General features: G+C 47.0%; 1 protein-coding gene across 1 annotated transcript in view; it reads left to right on the plus strand.

Annotated features, from left to right (window-relative positions):
- LOC139563568 (pleckstrin homology domain-containing family H member 1-like) overlaps positions 1-18,994 on the plus strand; it is an 86,979-nt gene that overhangs the window by 61,249 nt on the left and 6,736 nt on the right. The window contains exons 21-30 of the mRNA XM_071382350.1: positions 1,765-1,941; positions 5,996-6,093; positions 6,403-6,580; positions 8,939-9,094; positions 9,295-9,392; positions 9,486-9,627; positions 9,943-10,088; positions 10,385-10,514; positions 10,909-10,992; positions 15,160-15,306. Coding sequence (XP_071238451.1) covers positions 1,765-1,941; positions 5,996-6,093; positions 6,403-6,580; positions 8,939-9,094; positions 9,295-9,392; positions 9,486-9,627; positions 9,943-10,088; positions 10,385-10,514; positions 10,909-10,992; positions 15,160-15,306 — 1,356 coding nt within the window. The remainder of the gene's footprint in view (positions 1-1,764; positions 1,942-5,995; positions 6,094-6,402; positions 6,581-8,938; positions 9,095-9,294; positions 9,393-9,485; positions 9,628-9,942; positions 10,089-10,384; positions 10,515-10,908; positions 10,993-15,159; positions 15,307-18,994) is intronic.

Genomic DNA, 18,994 nt, shown 5'->3' on the forward strand with positions numbered 1-18,994 from the left:
TTGATTGACTACATTGCAGTCTGACTGCACAGAGCCACTGATCTACAAATCAACCTTCATAAAATGCATCCGAAATAACAACTCATTATAATAATTGATTTAATTAAAGCGCTTTTCTCACACCCAAAAGTGATCAAGATTAGTGATTATGTGACCAAGTCTAAACTAGTGATTATGTGACCAAGACTAGTGATTATGTGTGATCAAGACTAGACTAGTGATTATGTGATCAAGACTAGACTAGTGATTATGTGATCAAGACTAGTGATTATGTGATCAAGACTAGTGATTATGTGATCAAGACTAGTGATTATGTGATCAAGACTAGTGATCATGTGATCAAGACTAGTGATTATGTGATCAAGACTAGTGATTATGTGATCAAGACTAGTGATCATGTGATCAAGACTAGACGAGTGATCATGTGACCAAGACGAGTGATTATGTGATCAAGACTAGACTAGTAATTATGTGATCAAGACTAGTGATTATGTGATCAAGACTAGTGATTATGTGATCAAGACTAGTGATTATGTGATCAAGACTAGACTAGGGATTATGTGATCAAGACTAGTGATTATGTGATCAAGACTAGTGATTATGTGATCAAGACTAGTAATTATGTGATCAAGACTAGACTAATGATTATGTGATCAAGACTAGTGATCATGTGATCAAGACTAGTGATCATATGATCAAGACTAGTGAGCATGTGATCAAGACTAGTGATCAAGAATAGTGACCATGTGATCAAGAATAGTGATCATGTGATCAAGACTAGTGATCATGTGATCAAGACTAGTGATTATGTGATCAAGACTAGTGAACATGTGATCAAGACTGGTGATGATGTGATCAAGACTGGTGATCATGTGATCAAGACTATTGATCATGTGTTCAAGACTTGTGATCATGTGTTCAAGACGTGTGATTATGTGATCAAGACAGGTGATTATGTGATCAAGACTAGTGGTTATGTGATCAAGACTAGACTAGTGATCATGTGATCAAGACTAGTGATTATGTGATCAAGACTAGACTAGTGATTATGTGATCAAGACTAGTGATCATGTGATCAAGACTAGTGATCATGTGATCAAGACTAGTGATCATGTGATCAAGACTAGTGATCATGTGATCAAGACTAGTGATTATGTGATCAAGACTAGTGGTTATGTGATCAAGACTAGACTAGTGATCATGTGATCAAGACTAGTGATCATGTGATCAAGACTAGTGATCATGTGATCAAGACTAGTGATCATGTGATCAAGACTAGTGATCATGTGATCAAGAATAGTGACCATGTGATCAAGAATAGTGACCATGTGATCAAGAATAGTGATCATGTGATCAAGAATAGTGATCATGTGATCAAGACTAGTGATTATGTGATCAAGACTAGTGAACATGTGATCAAGACTAGTGATTATGTGATCAAGACTGGTGATGATGTGATCAAGACTAGTGATCATGTGATCAAGACTATTGATCATGTGATCAAGACTAGTGATTATGTGATCAAGACTAGTGATCATGTGATCAAGACTAGTGATCAAGAATAGTGATCGTGTGATCAATAATAGTGATCGTGTGATCAAGACTAGTGATCATGTGATCAAGACTAGTGATCATGTGATCAAGACTAGTGATCAGCCCCTTGCTTAAACTGATCCCCATGAACATGCTGCTTCTATTGTTTCTCAACATATATCACAATCATTGCAGGTAAAACCTTCCCTCTTTCATCCTTCCTTTCTTCAGTCCTGTCAGCTGTTCATCAACGTACTGGTGGAGTCTCCCTCCATTGACTACCACATGTCCCTGGCCCAGAATGCATTGCAGGTGTGTCTGACGCACCCAGAGCTCCAGAACGAGATGTACTGTCAGCTGATTAAACAGACCAACCGCCGCACACCACACAACTCCTCCCTCACTCAGGTACGTTACACACCACAACTCCTCCCTCACTCAGGTACGTTACACACCACAACTCCTCCCTCACTCAGGTACGTTACACACCACAACTCCTCCCTCACTCAGGTACGTTACACACCACACAACTCCTCCCTCACTCAGGTACGTTACATACCACAACTCCTCCCTCACTCAGGTACGTTACACACCACAACTCCTCCCTCACTCAGGTACGTTACACACCACAACTCTTCCCTCACTCAGGTACGTTACACACCACACAACTCCTCCCTCACTCAGGTACGTTACACACCACAACTCCTCCCTCACTCAGGTACGTTACACACCACACAACTCCTCCCTCACTCAGGTACGTTACACACCACAACTCCTCCCTCACTCAGGTACGTTACACACCACACAACTCCTCCCTCACTCAGGTACGTTACACACCACAACTCCTCCCTCACTCAGGTACGTTACACACCACAACTCTTCCCTCACTCAGGTACGTTACACACCACAACTCCTCCCTCACTCAGGTACGTTACACACCACAACTCCTCCCTCACTCAGGTACGTTACACACCACAACTCCTCCCTCACTCAGGTACGTTACACACCACACAACTCCTCCCTCACTCAGGTACGTTACACACCACAACTCCTCCCTCACCCAGGTACGTTACACACCTCAACTCCTCCCTCACTCAGGTACGTTACACACCACAACTCCTCCCTCACTCATGTACGTTACACACCACAACTCTTCCCTCACTCAGGTACGTTACACACCACACAACTCCTCCCTCACTCAGGTACGTTACACACCACACAACTCCTCCCTCACTCAGGTACGTTACACACCACACAACTCCTCCCTCACTCAGGTACGTTACACACCACAACTCCTCCCTCACTCAGGTACGTTACACACCACAACTCCTCCCTCACTCATGTACGTTACACACCACACAACTCCTCCCTCACTCAGGTACGTTACACACCACACAACTCCTCCCTCACTCAGGTACCTTACACACCACACAACTCCTCCCTCACTCAGGTACGTTACATACCACAACTCCTCCCTCACTCAGGTACGTTACACACCACACAACTCCTCCCTCACTCAGGTACGTTACACACCTCAACTCATCCCTCACTCAGGTACGTTACACACCACAACTCTTCCCTCACTCAGGTACGTTACACACCACACAAGTCCTCCCTCACTCAGGTACGTTACACACCTCAACTCATCCCTCACTCAGGTAGGTACGTTACATACCACACCCTCCCTCACTCAGGTAGGTACGTTACACACCATACCCTCCCTCACTCAGGTACGTTACACACCACAACTCCTCCCTCACTCTGGTACGTTACACACCTCAACTCCTCCCTCACTCAGGTACGTTACACACCACACAACTCCTCCCTCACTCAGGTACGTTACACACCACACAACTCCTCCCTCACTCAGGTACGTTACACACCACAACTCCTCCCTCACTCAGGTACGTTACACACCACAACTCCTCCCTCACTCAGGTACGTTACACACCACAACTCCTCCCTCACTCAGGTACGTTACACACCTCAACTCCTCCCTTACTCAGGTACGTTACACACCACACAACTCCTCCCTCACTCAGGTACGTTACACACCACAACTCCTCCCTCACTCAGGTACGTTACACACCACACAACTCCTCCCTCACTCAGGTACGTTACACACCACACAACTCCTCCCTCACTCAGGTACGTTACACACCACAACTCCTCCCTCACTCAGGTACGTTACACACCACAACTCCTCCCTCACTCAGGTACGTTACACACCACAACTCCTCCCTCACTCAGGTACGTTACACACCACACAACTCCTCCCTCACTCAGGTACCTTACACACCACAACTCCTCCCTCACTCAGGTACCTTACACACCACAACTCCTCCCTCACTCAGGTACGTTACACACCACACAACTCCTCCCTCACTCAGGTACGTTACACACCTCAACTCCTCCCTCACTCAGGTACGTTACACACCTCAACTCCTCCCTCACTCAGGTACATTACACACCTCAACTCCTCCCTCACTCAGGTACGTTACACATCACAACTCCTCCCTCACTCAGGTACGTTACACACCACACAACTCCTCCCTCACTCAGGTACGTTACACACCACACAACTCCCTCACTCAGGTACGTTACACACCACACAACTCCTCCCTCACTCAGGTACCTTACACACCACAACTCCTCCCTTACTCAGGTACGTTACACACCACACAACTCCTCCCTTACTCAGGTACGTTACACACCACACAACTCCTCCCTCACTCAGGTACGTTACACACCTCAACTCCTCCCTCACTCAGGTCCGTTACACACCACAACTCCTCCCTCACTCAGGTAGGTACGTTACACACCACACAACTCCCTCACTCAGGTACGTTACACACCACAACTCCTCCCTCACTCAGGTAGGTACGTTACACACCACACAACTCCCTCACTCAGGTACGTTACACACCACAACTCCTCCCTCACTCAGGTACGTTACACACCACAACTCCTCCCTCACTCAGGTACGTTACACACCTCAACTCCTCCCTTACTCAGGTACGTTACACACCACACAACTCCTCCCTCACTCAGGTACGTTACACACCACAACTCCTCCCTCACTCAGGTACGTTACACACCACACAACTCCTCCCTCACTCAGGTACGTTACACACCACACAACTCCTCCCTCACTCAGGTACGTTACACACCACAACTCCTCCCTCACTCAGGTACGTTACACACCACAACTCCTCCCTCACTCAGGTACGTTACACACCACAACTCCTCCCTCACTCAGGTACGTTACACACCACACAACTCCTCCCTCACTCAGGTACCTTACACACCACAACTCCTCCCTCACTCAGGTACGTTACACACCACACAACTCCTCCCTCACTCAGGTACGTTACACACCTCAACTCCTCCCTCACTCAGGTACGTTACACACCTCAACTCCTCCCTCACTCAGGTACATTACACACCTCAACTCCTCCCTCACTCAGGTACGTTACACATCACAACTCCTCCCTCACTCAGGTACGTTACACACCACACAACTCCTCCCTCACTCAGGTACGTTACACACCACACAACTCCCTCACTCAGGTACGTTACACACCACACAACTCCTCCCTCACTCAGGTACCTTACACACCACAACTCCTCCCTTACTCAGGTACGTTACACACCACACAACTCCTCCCTTACTCAGGTACGTTACACACCACACAACTCCTCCCTCACTCAGGTACGTTACACACCTCAACTCCTCCCTCACTCAGGTCCGTTACACACCACAACCTCTCCCTCACTCAGGTAGGTACGTTACACACCACACAACTCCCTCACTCAGGTACGTTACACACCACAACTCCTCCCTCACTCAGGTAGGTATGTTACACACCACACAACTCCCTCACTCAGGTACGTTACACACCACACCCTCCCTCACTCAGATACGTTACACACCACAACTCATCCCTCACTCAGGTACGTTACACACCACAACCCCTCCCTCACTCAGGTACGTTACACACCACACAACTCCCTCACTCATGTCAGTATAAGCCTGGCCCTGAAGCTCAAATTACCCCCTAGTTCCTAACCCCTAGTCCCTACCCCCTATTCCTTACCCCCTAGTCCCTACCCCCTAGTCCCTATCCCCTAGTCCTTACCCCCTAGTCCTTACCCCCTAGTCCCTATCCCCTAATCCTTACCCCCTAGTCCCTATCCCCTAATCCTTACCCCCAGGCACTTGTGGAGATCTGAGAGGATTCATTATGTATGAGTAATATGACTACAATAACAGCTGGTCTTTCAGAAGCAAAGAGGGAGGTTCAACGTTATTGCTTATTCCTCCCACTTATCACGTTGTATCTAGGGATGTTGTGTTACCTGGCATAGTTAGTTTTTTTTCTCAGGTATTGTTTACATTGTTGTGATCTGCCTGTCTGCCACTCTGTCTGTCTGTTTGCCTGTCTGTCTGTCCTCTCCTCAGTGCTGGCAGCTGTTGGCTGTGTGTGTGGCTCTCTTTCTGCCTCAGCAACACTTCCTGTGGTACCTCAGACAGTATCTGCAGCGTCATGCAGACATCAGGTACACACACACCATCCTTACTTTCCTGAGCAGAAAACATCAAACCTTCACAATGATGACCCCCCCCCCCTCTCTCTCTCTCTCTCTCTCTCTCTCTCTCTCTCTATCTCTCTCACTCTCTGCATCTCTCTCTCTCTCTCTCACACACACTCTCTCTCTGTCTGTCTGTGTCTCTCTTTCTCTCTCGCTCGCTCGCTCTGTCTGTCTGTCTGTCTGTCTGTCTGTCGCTCTCTCTCTCTCTCTCTCTCTCTCTCTGTATCTCTCTCACACACTCTGTCTCTCTGCATCTCTCTGTCTCCATGTGTGTAGGAGTGAGGTGGGGAAGTATGCTGTGTACTGTCAGAGGTCTGTAGAGCGTACCCTGCAGAATGGAGAGAGAGAGGCAAAACCATCACGTATGGAGGTCCTGTCTATCCTGCTGAGGAACCCTTACCACCACTCACTACCCTTCAGCATCCCTGTCCACTTTATGAACATCACCTACCAGGTAACACACATGTACGCACACACTCACCTACCAGGTAACACAGACACACACCTACCAGGTAACCCACACACACTCACCTACCAGGTAACACAGACACACACACCTACCAGGTAACACAGACACACACACCTACCAGGTAACACAGACACACACCTACCAGGTAACCCACACACACACCTACCAGGTAACACAGACACACACCTACCAGGTAACCCACACACACACCTACCAGGTAACACAGACACACACCTACCAGGTAACCCACACACACACCTACCAGGTAACACAGACACACACCTACCAGGTAACCCACACACACACCTACCAGGTAACACAGACACACACACCTACCAGGTAACACAGACACACACCTACCAGGTAACACACACACTCACCTACCAGGTAACACAGACACACTCACCTACCAGGTAACACAGACACACACACTCACCTACCAGGTAACACAGACACACACACTCACCTACCAGGTAACACAGACACACACCTACCAGGTAACACACACACTCACCTACCAGGTAACACAGACACACACCTACCAGGTAACCCACACACACTCACCTACCAGGTAACACAGACAAACTCGTCTTCCAGGTAACACAGACACACTAACCTACCAGGTAACACAGACACACACCTACCAGGTAACCCACACACACTCACCTACCAGGTAACACAGACAAACTCACCTACCAGGTAACACAGACACACTAATCTACCAGGTAACACAGACACACACCTACCAGGTAACATAGACAAACTCACCTACCAGGTAACACAGACACACTAACCTACCAGGTAACACAGACACACACCTACCAGGTAACACACACACTAACCTACCAGGTAACACAGACACACACCTACCAGGTAACACACACACACACCTACCAGGTAACATAGACAAACTCACCTACCAGGTAACACAGACACACTAACCTACCAGGTAACACAGACACACACCTACCAGGTAACACAGACACACACCTACCAGGTAACACACACACACACCTACCAGGTAACATAGACAAACTCACCTACCAGGTAACACAGACACACTAACCTACCAGCTAACACAGACACACACCTACCAGGTAACACACACACACCTACCAGGTAACACACACACACACACACACACACCTACCAGGTAACCCACCCACACTCACCTACCAGGTAACACAGACACACACCTACCAGGTAACACAGACAAACTCACCTACCGGGTAACACAGAAACACTAACCTACCAGGTAACACAGACACACACCTACCAGGTAACACAGACGCACACCTACCAGGTAACATAGACACACTAACCTACCAGGTAACTCACACACACTCACCTACCAGGTAACACAGACAAACTCACCTACCAGGTAACACAGACAAACTCACCTACCAGGTAACACAGACACACTCACCTACCAGGTAACACAGACACACTAACCTATCAGGTAACACAGACAAACTCACCTACCAGGTAACACAGACAAACTCACCTACCAGGTAACACAGACAAACTCACCTACCAGGTAACACAGACACACACACCTACCAGGTAACACACAAACCCACCTACCAGGTAACACAGACAAACCCACCTACCAGGTAACACAGACAAACTTGCCTTCCAGGTAACACACACACACCTACCAGGTAACACACCCACACTCACCTACCAGGTAACACAGACACACACCTACCAGGTAACACAGACAAACTCACCTACCGGGTAACACAGAAACACTAACCTACCAGGTAACACAGACACACACCTACCAGGTAACACAGACGCACACCTACCAGGTAACACAGACACACTAACCTACCAGGTAACACAGACACACTAACCTACCAGGTAACCCACACACACTCACCTACCAGGTAACACAGACACACTAACCTACCAGGTAACACAGACAAACTCACCTACCAGGTAACTCACACACACTCACCTACCAGGTAACACAGACAAACTCACCTACCAGGTAACACAGACAAACTCACCTACCAGGTAACACAGACACACTCACCTACCAGGTAACACAGACACACTAACCTACCAGGTAACACAGACAAACTCACCTACCAGGTAACACAGACAAACTCACCTACCAGGTAACACAGTCACATTTCAGTAATCATTTTTCAGTGAGCCCTCCTGTCCAGTCCTGTCTCCTAGGTGGTGGGGTTCAATAGTTCCACCACCCACACACCCACACAATCACACATCCGCATGCACACACACACACACAACCAAAGAGTCACACACAGTCACACACACTTGTCTATCATGCCATGTCTCAGTGACTCCCATCCCGTCCTACCTGTCCTTTAGGTGGTAGGCTTCGATGGCTCCACCACAGTAGAAGAGTTCCTGAGCACCCTGACCCAGAGGGTGGCCATGAGGAAACCACACCTGTCAGGCTTCGCTCTCTTCACTGACGACCCCTCAGGGAGAGACCTGGAGCACTGCCTGCAGCCCAGCGTCAAAGTACGTGTGGACCAACACTTCGCTCATGACTGTAGCTGACCATGGATTGCAGCACACACAACCTCACTTATTAGTGCCTGTGACTAAGTATAAGACAGTAAACAGAGGGGTAGAGTGGAATCAGAACATGGATTAGGGAATAATGTACAAGAGACCAGGGTCTGCCTGTTAACTGACTGACCTCTCACCCCTGCCAACAGATCTGTGATGTCATCTCCAAGTGGGAACAGGCCCTGAAAGAACTGCATCCTGGGAAATACGAGGGCACACGCATCGTCCGTCTGATGTACAAGAGCAGGTAGGATTGACCTTGTTTTAGTTGACTCCATCCATAGAGATGAAGACCAGCTGCTGACATCATGCCTTGACCAGTGTGACGTCTGTTGTGTAGGTTGTGTTTCCGGGCCCAGGCTAAAGGAGAGACAGAGCGTGAGCGCCTCCTGCTGACCTACCAGGTGAATGACGAGGTCCACCAGGGACACTTCCCTGTCAACAAGGAGCTGGCTCTGGAGGTGGCTGCTCTCATGGCACAGGTGGGTATTGGTTTTGGAGAGGAGAGGGGCATTATGGGTACTGTAGTACATCGTGCTACAGGTAGGATGGAGGGGACTGACGGGGGCAGTATGAGGGGTACAGGTGTGTGTGTCTTGGGTTATGCTGTGTGAACAGCAGATGATATACCTGCACGTTAAGGTTTATTTGGGACCACAATGGTCTTTCACCTTATTGTGTAATTTTCTATTATTTTGTTTTTGCACACGTGTGTTTTTAAAATTGTCAGACAAAAATTACTACAAATAGAAAAATGTATAATAAAACAAATAGTTAAAATGACCCTCCCTCCCCAGGTGGAGCATGGGGATCTGGACCGTCCAGCCCCATCCTCTGCTAGCTGCAGCTCTCCTCAGCCCAAAACCCAAAAAATCCTCCTACAGGCCCTGGGACGCTTCTACCCCAAGCACTACAAACAAGACTGCAGCATGGACCAGCTCAGGTAATACTGGAAACACACACACACACCCACCCACACACACACACACAAAAGCACACACACACACATCCACACACACACACACACACACACGCACACTCACACACACACACACACACACACACCCACACACACACACACACACACACATACACGCGCGCGCGTGCGCACACACACACATACACACACCCACACACACACTTGACAAAAAGGGAGCTGAATTTGCTCTCCTGTTATTTATTTAATCATGAGTTATAAACTACTTACAAATTAATAATTGATCCTCTATCTCCCCTCAGAGATCTATCGGAGCGTCTGGCCACTAAGTGGTCAGTCCTGCACGGCTGCAGTGCCTCAGAGTGTGTCAGAATCTACCTGACCGTCGCTAGGAAGTGGCCGTTGTTCGGTGCCAAGCTCTTCCATGCTAAGGTTAGTGGGACTGGAACAAGACTGAAAAACCATTCCAGCTTTCCTGAATCTGTATTCTACCAGAAGTGTCCAGTATAGAGTGTATGTGTACTGTATGTTTACAGCTTTAACTGAATCTGTATTCTACCAGAAGTGTCCAGTATAGAGTGTATGTGTACTGTATGTTTACAGCTTTAACTGAATCTGTATTCGGTGTCTCCAGCAACTTGGAAGGTATCTCTATAATCAAATAGATGTTGTGGTCCTCTTTCCATTTGAAAGGCCTACTATTTCAGTATTTACTCAGAGCAGAGCCCCATTCCAATAGAAACCTATGTTAATGCAGATATACCTGTATCCAGTATTATCTGTGTGTCTACAAAAGTCCATACCTCTCCCCTGTCTCTGTCTGCAGTCTTTACCCCCGTCGTCTGTAGAGCAGTCCCAGGTCTGGCTAGCTGTCAATGAGGATGGACTGTGTGTGCTTGACTATACCATGGTAAGTGTCTGTTTAGGTAGCTGTTTGTACGTCTGCTTCCTCAGCGCGTTTACCATAGTTCAAGTGATGATGCAAAGGTTTCATAGCATGCTGGTCTAAAATCCAACTAATATGTGGTATTACTGGTACTAAATGTGTCCAGAAGAGTGCGTATTTCAGTGATTCAGTAGTGATCAAGGGACTGCCATCAGAAGTGAGCTCTAGATATCTGAATAGAATATTTAAATTTCATTACTAATTATGAAAACAAAATCAAAGCCAAGGCAGCAACCTCTCAGAATCCAACCAGACTTTTATTGTTTTGTTATTCTCTTTCTTTTTTCAGGTTAAAAAACGTATTTGATTCAGAACACTCAAACTTAAGGTTTGGGATTTCTTTTCCCACGTCTTTACCAGTGTGGCTGTGGCCAGGACACAGAGACTTGTTGAACTACTGGTGTGGAATGATTTTCTGCTACAACGTTTGAAACACTAGATCCCCACAGGGAAACAGAAACTGGCCAACGCCAACCTCTGACTTGATACTCATACCCGGGTTCATATACTATTTGAAATCATTTCAAATACGTAAGCGGGACTTGATTGACCTTGCCTGGCTTAAAGGAAACAATAGAAAATATAAAAAAGTGCAAATCCCGCCCATCTGGCACTCCTGGCAGGCTAGAACAAACACTTAATGTATTTGAAAGATTTCAAATACTATTTGAACCCAGGTCTGGGTCTACCCAGAGAGATCCAAACGCTGACTGAGATATAAACAAAGTTAGACCTAAAACACTATAATTATCTTACCCTTATTCCTCCAAGTCATTTCTGGTTTGGTTTCTTTTCATGCTCCAATACATTCACTAGTTCTTAGGAACATTCAAAATAAAGCAGCAGAACTAGTGTTATGCTGCTACGTTGCTTCTTGCTGAATTTGCCTCTTGAGAAAACAATAACAAGAAACCAATTTCCAAAACAAGTATCTTGTGGCCTGTATCAGGAAGAGAGATGACATATAGAATGTATTATACAAGGGACAAAATTCACTAATTCGACAGCACAACGACAGAGTCATGTCTCAAGTGTAAAACTAATAATGACTCAATAATCCATGCTCTCTGGGAATGCTACGAAGTCCAGAAGTTGTGGGCGGAGCTAGAAAGTTGGCTATCAGAAGTATTACAATGTGAACACACTTTTAATCTGTCTGCATATTTCAAGAAATGGCATATGGGGGTGTAGTGACATACACAATGGGCTGGATGATTCTCTTCTCATCACTCATCTTGAAAAAGCATATACAAAAAACATGGAAGTCAATCAATCCGCCATCATTAACACAATGGAAAAATCTAACGATTTTTAATTGAAATAGCATGGGCGACCGATAAAAACGAATTGGTACAATTTAAGGCCAAGTGGCAAACAATAATGCAGGCACTAGGGATGGAGGTGTGACCAGGGACTAGGGATGGAGGTGTGACCAGGCACTAGGGATGGAGGTGTGACCAGGGACTAGGGATGGAGGTGTGACCAGGCACTAGGGATGGAGGTGTGAGCAGGCACTAGTGATGGAGGTGTGAGCAGGTACTAGAGATGGAGGTGTGACCAGGCACTAGGGATGGAGGTGTGACCAGGCACTAGGGATGGAGGTGTGAGCAGGCACTAGAGATGGAGGTGTGACCAGGGACTAGGGATGGAGGTGTGACCAGGCACTAGGGATGGAGGTGTGACCAGGGACTAGGGATGGAGGTGTGAGCAGGCACTAGTGATGGAGGTGTGAGCAGGTACTAGAGATGGAGGTGTGACCAGGGACTAGGGATGGAGGTGTGACCAGGCACTAGGGATGGGGGTGTGACCAGGCACTAGGGATGGAGGTGTGACCAGGCACTAGGGATGGAGGTGTGAGCAGGTACTAGAGATGGAGGTGTGACCAGGCACTAGGGATGGAGGTGTGACCAGGCACTAGGGATGGAGGTGTGACCAGGGACTAGGGATGGAGGTGTGACCAGGCACTAGGGATGGAGGTGTGAGCAGGCACTAGGGATGGAGGTGTGAGCAGGCACTAGGGATGGGGGTGTGACCAGGCACTAGGGATGGAGGTGTGAGCAGGCACTAGGGATGGAGGTGTGACCAGGCACCAGGGATGGAGGTGTGACCAGGCACTAGGGATGGAGGTGTGAGCAGGCACTAGGGATGGAGGTGTGAGCAGGCACTAGGGATGGAGGTGTGAGCAGGCACTAGGGATGGAGGTGTGAGCAGGCACTAGGGATGGAGGTGTGAGCAGGCACTAGGGATGGAGGTGTGAGCAGGCACTAGGGATGGAGGTGTGAGCAGGCACTAGGGATGGAGGTGTGACCAGGTACTAGGGATGGAGGTGTGACCAGGCACTAGGGATGGAGGTGTGAGCAGGCACTAGGGATGGAGGTGTGACCAGGCACTAGGGATGGAGGTGTGACCAGGCACTAGGGATGGAGGTGTGACCAGGCACTAGGGATGGAGGTGTGACCAGGCACTAGGGATGGAGGTGTGAGCAGGTACTAGAGATGGAGGTGTGACCAGGCACTAGGGATGGAGGTGTGACCAGGCACTAGGGATGGAGATGTGACCAGGCACTAGGGATGGAGGTGTGAGCAGGTACTAGGGATAGAGGTGTGACCAGGCACTAGGGATGGAGGTGTGACCAGGCACTAGGGATGGAGGTGTGACCAGGCACTAGGGATAGAGGTGTGACCAGGCACTAGGGATGGAGGTGTGACCAGGCACTAGGGATGGAGGTGTGACCAGGCACTAGGGATGGAGGTGTGACCAGGCACTAGGGATAGAGGTGTGACCAGGCACTAGGGATGGAGGTGTGACCAGGCACTAGGGATGGAGGTGTGACCAGGCACTAGGGATGGAGGTGTGACCAGTCACTAGGGATGGAGGTGTGACCAGGCACTAGGGATGGAGGTGTGACCAGGGACTAGGGATGGAGGTGTGAGCAGGCACTAGGGATGGAGGTGTGACCAGGCACTAGGGATGGAGGTGTGACCAGGCACTAGGGATGGAGGTGTGACCAGGCACTAGGGATAGAGGTGTGACCAGGCACTAGGGATGGAGGTGTGAGCAGGCACTAGGGATGGAGGTGTGACCAGGCACTAGGGATGGAGGTGTGACCAGGCACTAGGGATGGAGGTGTGAACAGGCACTAGGGATGGAGGTGTGACCAGGCACTAGGGATGGGAGTGTGACCAGGCACTAGGGATGGGAGTGTGACCAGACACTAGGGATGGGAGTGTGACCAGGCACTAGGGATGGGAGTGTGACCAGGCACTAGGGGTGGGAGTGTGACCAGGCACTAGGGATGGGAGTGTGACCAGGCACTAGGGATGGAGGTGTGACCAGGCACTAGGTATGGAGGTGTGACCAGGCACTAGGGATGGAGGTGTGAGCAGGTACTAGGGATGGAGGTGTGACCAGGTACTAGGGATGGAGGTGTGAGCAGGTACTAGAGATGGAGGTGTGAGCAGGTACTAGGGATGGAGGTGTGACCAGGCACTAGGGATGGAGGTGTGACCAGGCACTAGGGATGGAGGTGTGACCAGGCACTAGGGATAGAGGTGTGACCAGGCACTAGGTATGGAGGTGTGACCAGGCACTAGGGATGGAGGTGTGAGCAGGTACTAGGGATGGAGGTGTGACCAGGCACCAGGGATGGAGGTGTGACCAGGCACTAGGGATGGGGGTGTGACCAGGCACTAGGGATGGAGGTGTGACCAGGCACCAGGGATGGAGGTGTGACCAGGCACTAGGGATGGAGGTGTGAGCAGGCACTAGGGATGGAGGTGTGACCAGGTACTAGGGATGGAGGTGTGAGCAGGCACTAGGGATGGAGGTGTGACCAGGCACTAGGGATGCAGGTCTGGGCAGAGGGGACATAGTCCTTGTTTGTGTCTGTCTGTAAGTTGTTTTTGGAGTGTAAAAAAAATAAAAAAAATAATGAAAAAATGAATATTATTAAGAAAGGAAGAGACATGATACAGACACTACTGAACAGAACCAAACCAAAAGTGAACAGAAATGATCAGAGCCAGCACAGTTTGGTTCAGGTTGGCACGGTAATGTGAACAGTGTCAAATACATTTTCCTGTTCACATACGTCTTTTAAACAACTGAAATAAATCATCCTTTCCTTTACAGCACCTTCTGGTCACCTACTCCTACCAATCAGTGATCACCTTTGGCGGTTTCCGTGACGACCTGATGGTGGTAGTGAGCCAGACCAAAGAACAAGGTGGAGGGAAGAAGAGTGTTGAAAAACTGGTCTTCGCATTGCCCAAACCCAAGGTAAAGTCTCTATAGTCTTCCCTATGGCTAAACCCAAGGTAAAGTCTCTATAGTCTTCTCTATGGCTAAACCCAAGGTAAAGTCTCTATAGTCTTCCCTATGGCTAAACCCAAGGTAAAGTGTCTATAGTCTTCTCTGTGGCTAAACCCAAGGTAAAGTCTCTATAGTCTTCTCTATGGCTAAACCCAAGGTAAAGTCTCTATAGTCTTCTCTATGGCTAAACCCAAGGTAAAGTCTCTATAGTCTTCTCTATGGCTAAACCCAAGGTAAAGTCTCTATAGTCTTCTCTATGCCCAAACCCAAGGTAAAGTCTCTATAGTCTTCTCTATGGCTAAACCCAAGGTAAAGTCTCTATAGTCTTCTCTATGGCTAAACCCAAGGTAAAGTCTCTATAGTCTTCTCTATGGCTAAACCCAAGGTAAAGTGTCTATAGTATTCTCTGTGGCTAAACCCAAGGTAAAGTCTCTATAGTCTTCTCTATGGCTAAACCCAAGGTAAAGTGTCTATAGAGTATTCTCTATGGCTAAACCCAAGGTAAAGTGTCTATAGTATTCTCTGTGGCTAAACCCAAGGTAAATTCTCTATGGCTAAACCCAAGGGAAAGTCTCTATAGTCTTCTCTATGGCTAAACCCAAGGTAAAGTCTCTATAGTCTTCTCTGTGGCTAAACCCAAGGTAAAGTATAGTATTCTCTATGGCTAAACCCAAGGTAAAGTGTCTATAGTCTTCTCTGTGGCTAAACCCAAGGTAAAGTCTCTATAGTCTTCTCTATGGCTAAACCCAAGGTAAAGTCTCTATAGTCTTCTCTATGGCTAAACCCAAGGTAAAGTCTCTATAGTCTTCTCTATGGCTAAACCCAAGGTAAAGTCTCTATAGTCTTCTCTATGCCCAAACCCAAGGTAAAGTCTCTATAGTCTTCTCTATGGCTAAACCCAAGGTAAAGTCTCTATAGTCTTCTCTATGGCTAAACCCAAGGTAAAGTCTCTATAGTCTTCTCTATGGCTAAACCCAAGGTAAAGTGTCTATAGTATTCTCTGTGGCTAAACCCAAGGTAAAGTCTCTATAGTCTTCTCTATGGCTAAACCCAAGGTAAAGTGTCTATAGTATTCTCTATGGCTAAACCCAAGGTAAAGTGTCTATAGTATTCTCTGTGGCTAAACCCAAGGTAAATTCTCTATGGCTAAACCCAAGGGAAAGTCTCTATAGTCTTCTCTATGGCTAAACCCAAGGTAAAGTCTCTATAGTCTTCTCTGTGGCTAAACCCAAGGTAAAGTATAGTATTCTCTATGGCTAAACCCAAGGTAAAGTCTCTATAGTCTTCTCTATGGCCAAACCCAAGGTAAAGTCTCTATAGTCTTCTCTATGGCTAAACCCAAGGTAAAGTGTCTATAGTCTTCTCTATGGCTAAACCCAAGGTAAAGTCTCTATAGTATTCTCTATGGCTAAACCCAAGGTAAAGTCTCTATAGTCTTCTCTATGGCGAAACCCAAGGTAAAGTCTCTATAGTCTTCTCTATGGCCAAACCCAAGGGAAAGTCTCTATAGTCTTCTCTATGCCCAAACCCAAGGTAAAGTCTCTATAGTCTTCCCTATGGCTAAACCCAAGGTAAAGTATAGTATTCTCTATGGCTAAACCCAGGGTAAAGTGTCTATAGTCTTCTCTGTGGCTAAACCCAAGGTAAAGTCTCTATAGTCTTCTCTATGGCTAAACCCAAGGTAAAGTCTCTATAGTCTTCTCTATGGCTAAACCCAAGGTAAAGTCTCTATAGTCTTCTCTATGGCTAAACCCAAGGTAAAGTCTCTATAGTCTTCTCTATGGCTAAACCCAAGGTAAAGTCTCTATAGTCTTCTCTATGGCTAAACCCAAGGTAAAGTCTCTATAGTCTTCTCTATGGCTAAACCCAAGGTAAAGTCTCTATAGTCTTCTCTATGGCTAAACCCAAGGTAAAGTCTCTATAGTCTTCTCTGTGGCTAAACCCAAGGTAAAGTCTCTATAGTCTTCTCTATGGCTAAACCCAAGGTAAAGTCTCTATAGTCTTCTCTATGGCTAAACCCAAGGTAAAGTCTCTATAGTCTTCTCTATGGCTAAACCCAAGGTAAAGTCTCTATAGTCTTCTCTATGGCTAAACCCAAGGTAAAGTCTCTATAGTCTTCTCTATGGCTAAACCCAAGGTAAAGTCTCTATAGTATTCTCTATGGCTAAACCCAAGGTAAAGTCTCTATAGTCTTCTCTATGGCTAAACCCAAGGTAAAGTCTCTATAGTCTTCTCTATGGCTAAACCCAAGGTAAAGTCTCTATGGTCTTCTCTATGCCCAAACCCAAGGTAAAGTCTCTATAGTCTTCCCTATGGCTAAACCCAAGGTAAAGTATAGTATTCTCTATGGCTAAACCCAAGGTAAAGTCTCTATAGTCTTCTCTGTGGCTAAACCCAAGGTAAAGTCTCTATAGTCTTCCCTATGGCTAAACCCAAGGTAAAGTCTCTATAGTCTTCTCTATGCCCAAACCCAAGGTAAAGTCTCTATAGTCTTCTCTATGCCCAAACCCAAGGTAAAGTCTCTATAGTCTTCTCTATGGCTAAACCCAAGGTAAAGTCTCTATAGTCTTCTCTGTGGCTAAACCCAAGGTAAAGTCTCTATAGTCTTCTCTATGGCTAAACCCAAGGTAAAGTCTCTATAGTATTCTCTATGGCTAAACCCAAGGTAAAGTCTCTATAGTCTTCTCTATGGCTAAACCCAAGGTAAAGTCTCTATAGTCTTCTCTATGGCTAAACCCAAGGTAAAGTCTCTATAGTCTTCTCTATGCCCAAACCCAAGGTAAAGTCTCTATAGTCTTCCCTATGGCTAAACCCAAGGTAAAGTATAGTATTCTCTATGGCTAAACCCAAGGTAAAGTCTCTATAGTCTTCTCTGTGGCTAAACCCAAGGTAAAGTCTCTATAGTCTTCTCTATGGCTAAACCCAAGGTAAAGTCTCTATAGTCTTCTCTATGGCTAAACCCAAGGTAAAGTCTCTATAGTCTTCTCTATGGCTAAACCCAAGGTAAAGTCTCTATAGTCTTCTCTATGGCTAAACCCAAGGTAAAGTCTCTATAGTCTTCTCTATGGCTAAACCCAAGGTAAAGTCTCTATAGTCTTCTCTATGGCTAAACCCAAGGTAAAGTCTCTATAGTCTTCTCTATGGCTAAACCCAAGGTAAAGTCTCTATAGTCTTCTCTGTGGCTAAACCCAAGGTAAAGTCTCTATAGTCTTCTCTATGGCTAAACCCAAGGTAAAGTCTCTATAGTCTTCTCTATGGCTAAACCCAAGGTAAAGTCTCTATAGTCTTCTCTATGGCTAAACCCAAGGTAAAGTCTCTATAGTCTTCTCTATGGCTAAACCCAAGGTAAAGTCTCTATAGTCTTCTCTATGGCTAAACCCAAGGTAAAGTCTCTATAGTCTTCTCTATGGCTAAACCCAAGGTAAAGTCTCTATAGTCTTCTCTATGGCTAAACCCAAGGTAAAGTCTCTATAGTATTCTCTATGGCTAAACCCAAGGTAAAGTCTCTATAGTCTTCTCTATGGCTAAACCCAAGGTAAAGTCTCTATAGTCTTCTCTATGGCTAAACCCAAGGTAAATTCTCTATGGCTGAGCCCAAGGTAAAGTGTCTATAGTCTTCTCTATGGCTAAACCCAAGGTAAAGTATATTATTCTC

The sequence above is a fragment of the Salvelinus alpinus genome, chromosome 34 (genome assembly GCF_045679555.1).
Source record: "Salvelinus alpinus chromosome 34, SLU_Salpinus.1, whole genome shotgun sequence".
NCBI classification, from domain to species: domain Eukaryota; kingdom Metazoa; phylum Chordata; class Actinopteri; order Salmoniformes; family Salmonidae; genus Salvelinus; species Salvelinus alpinus.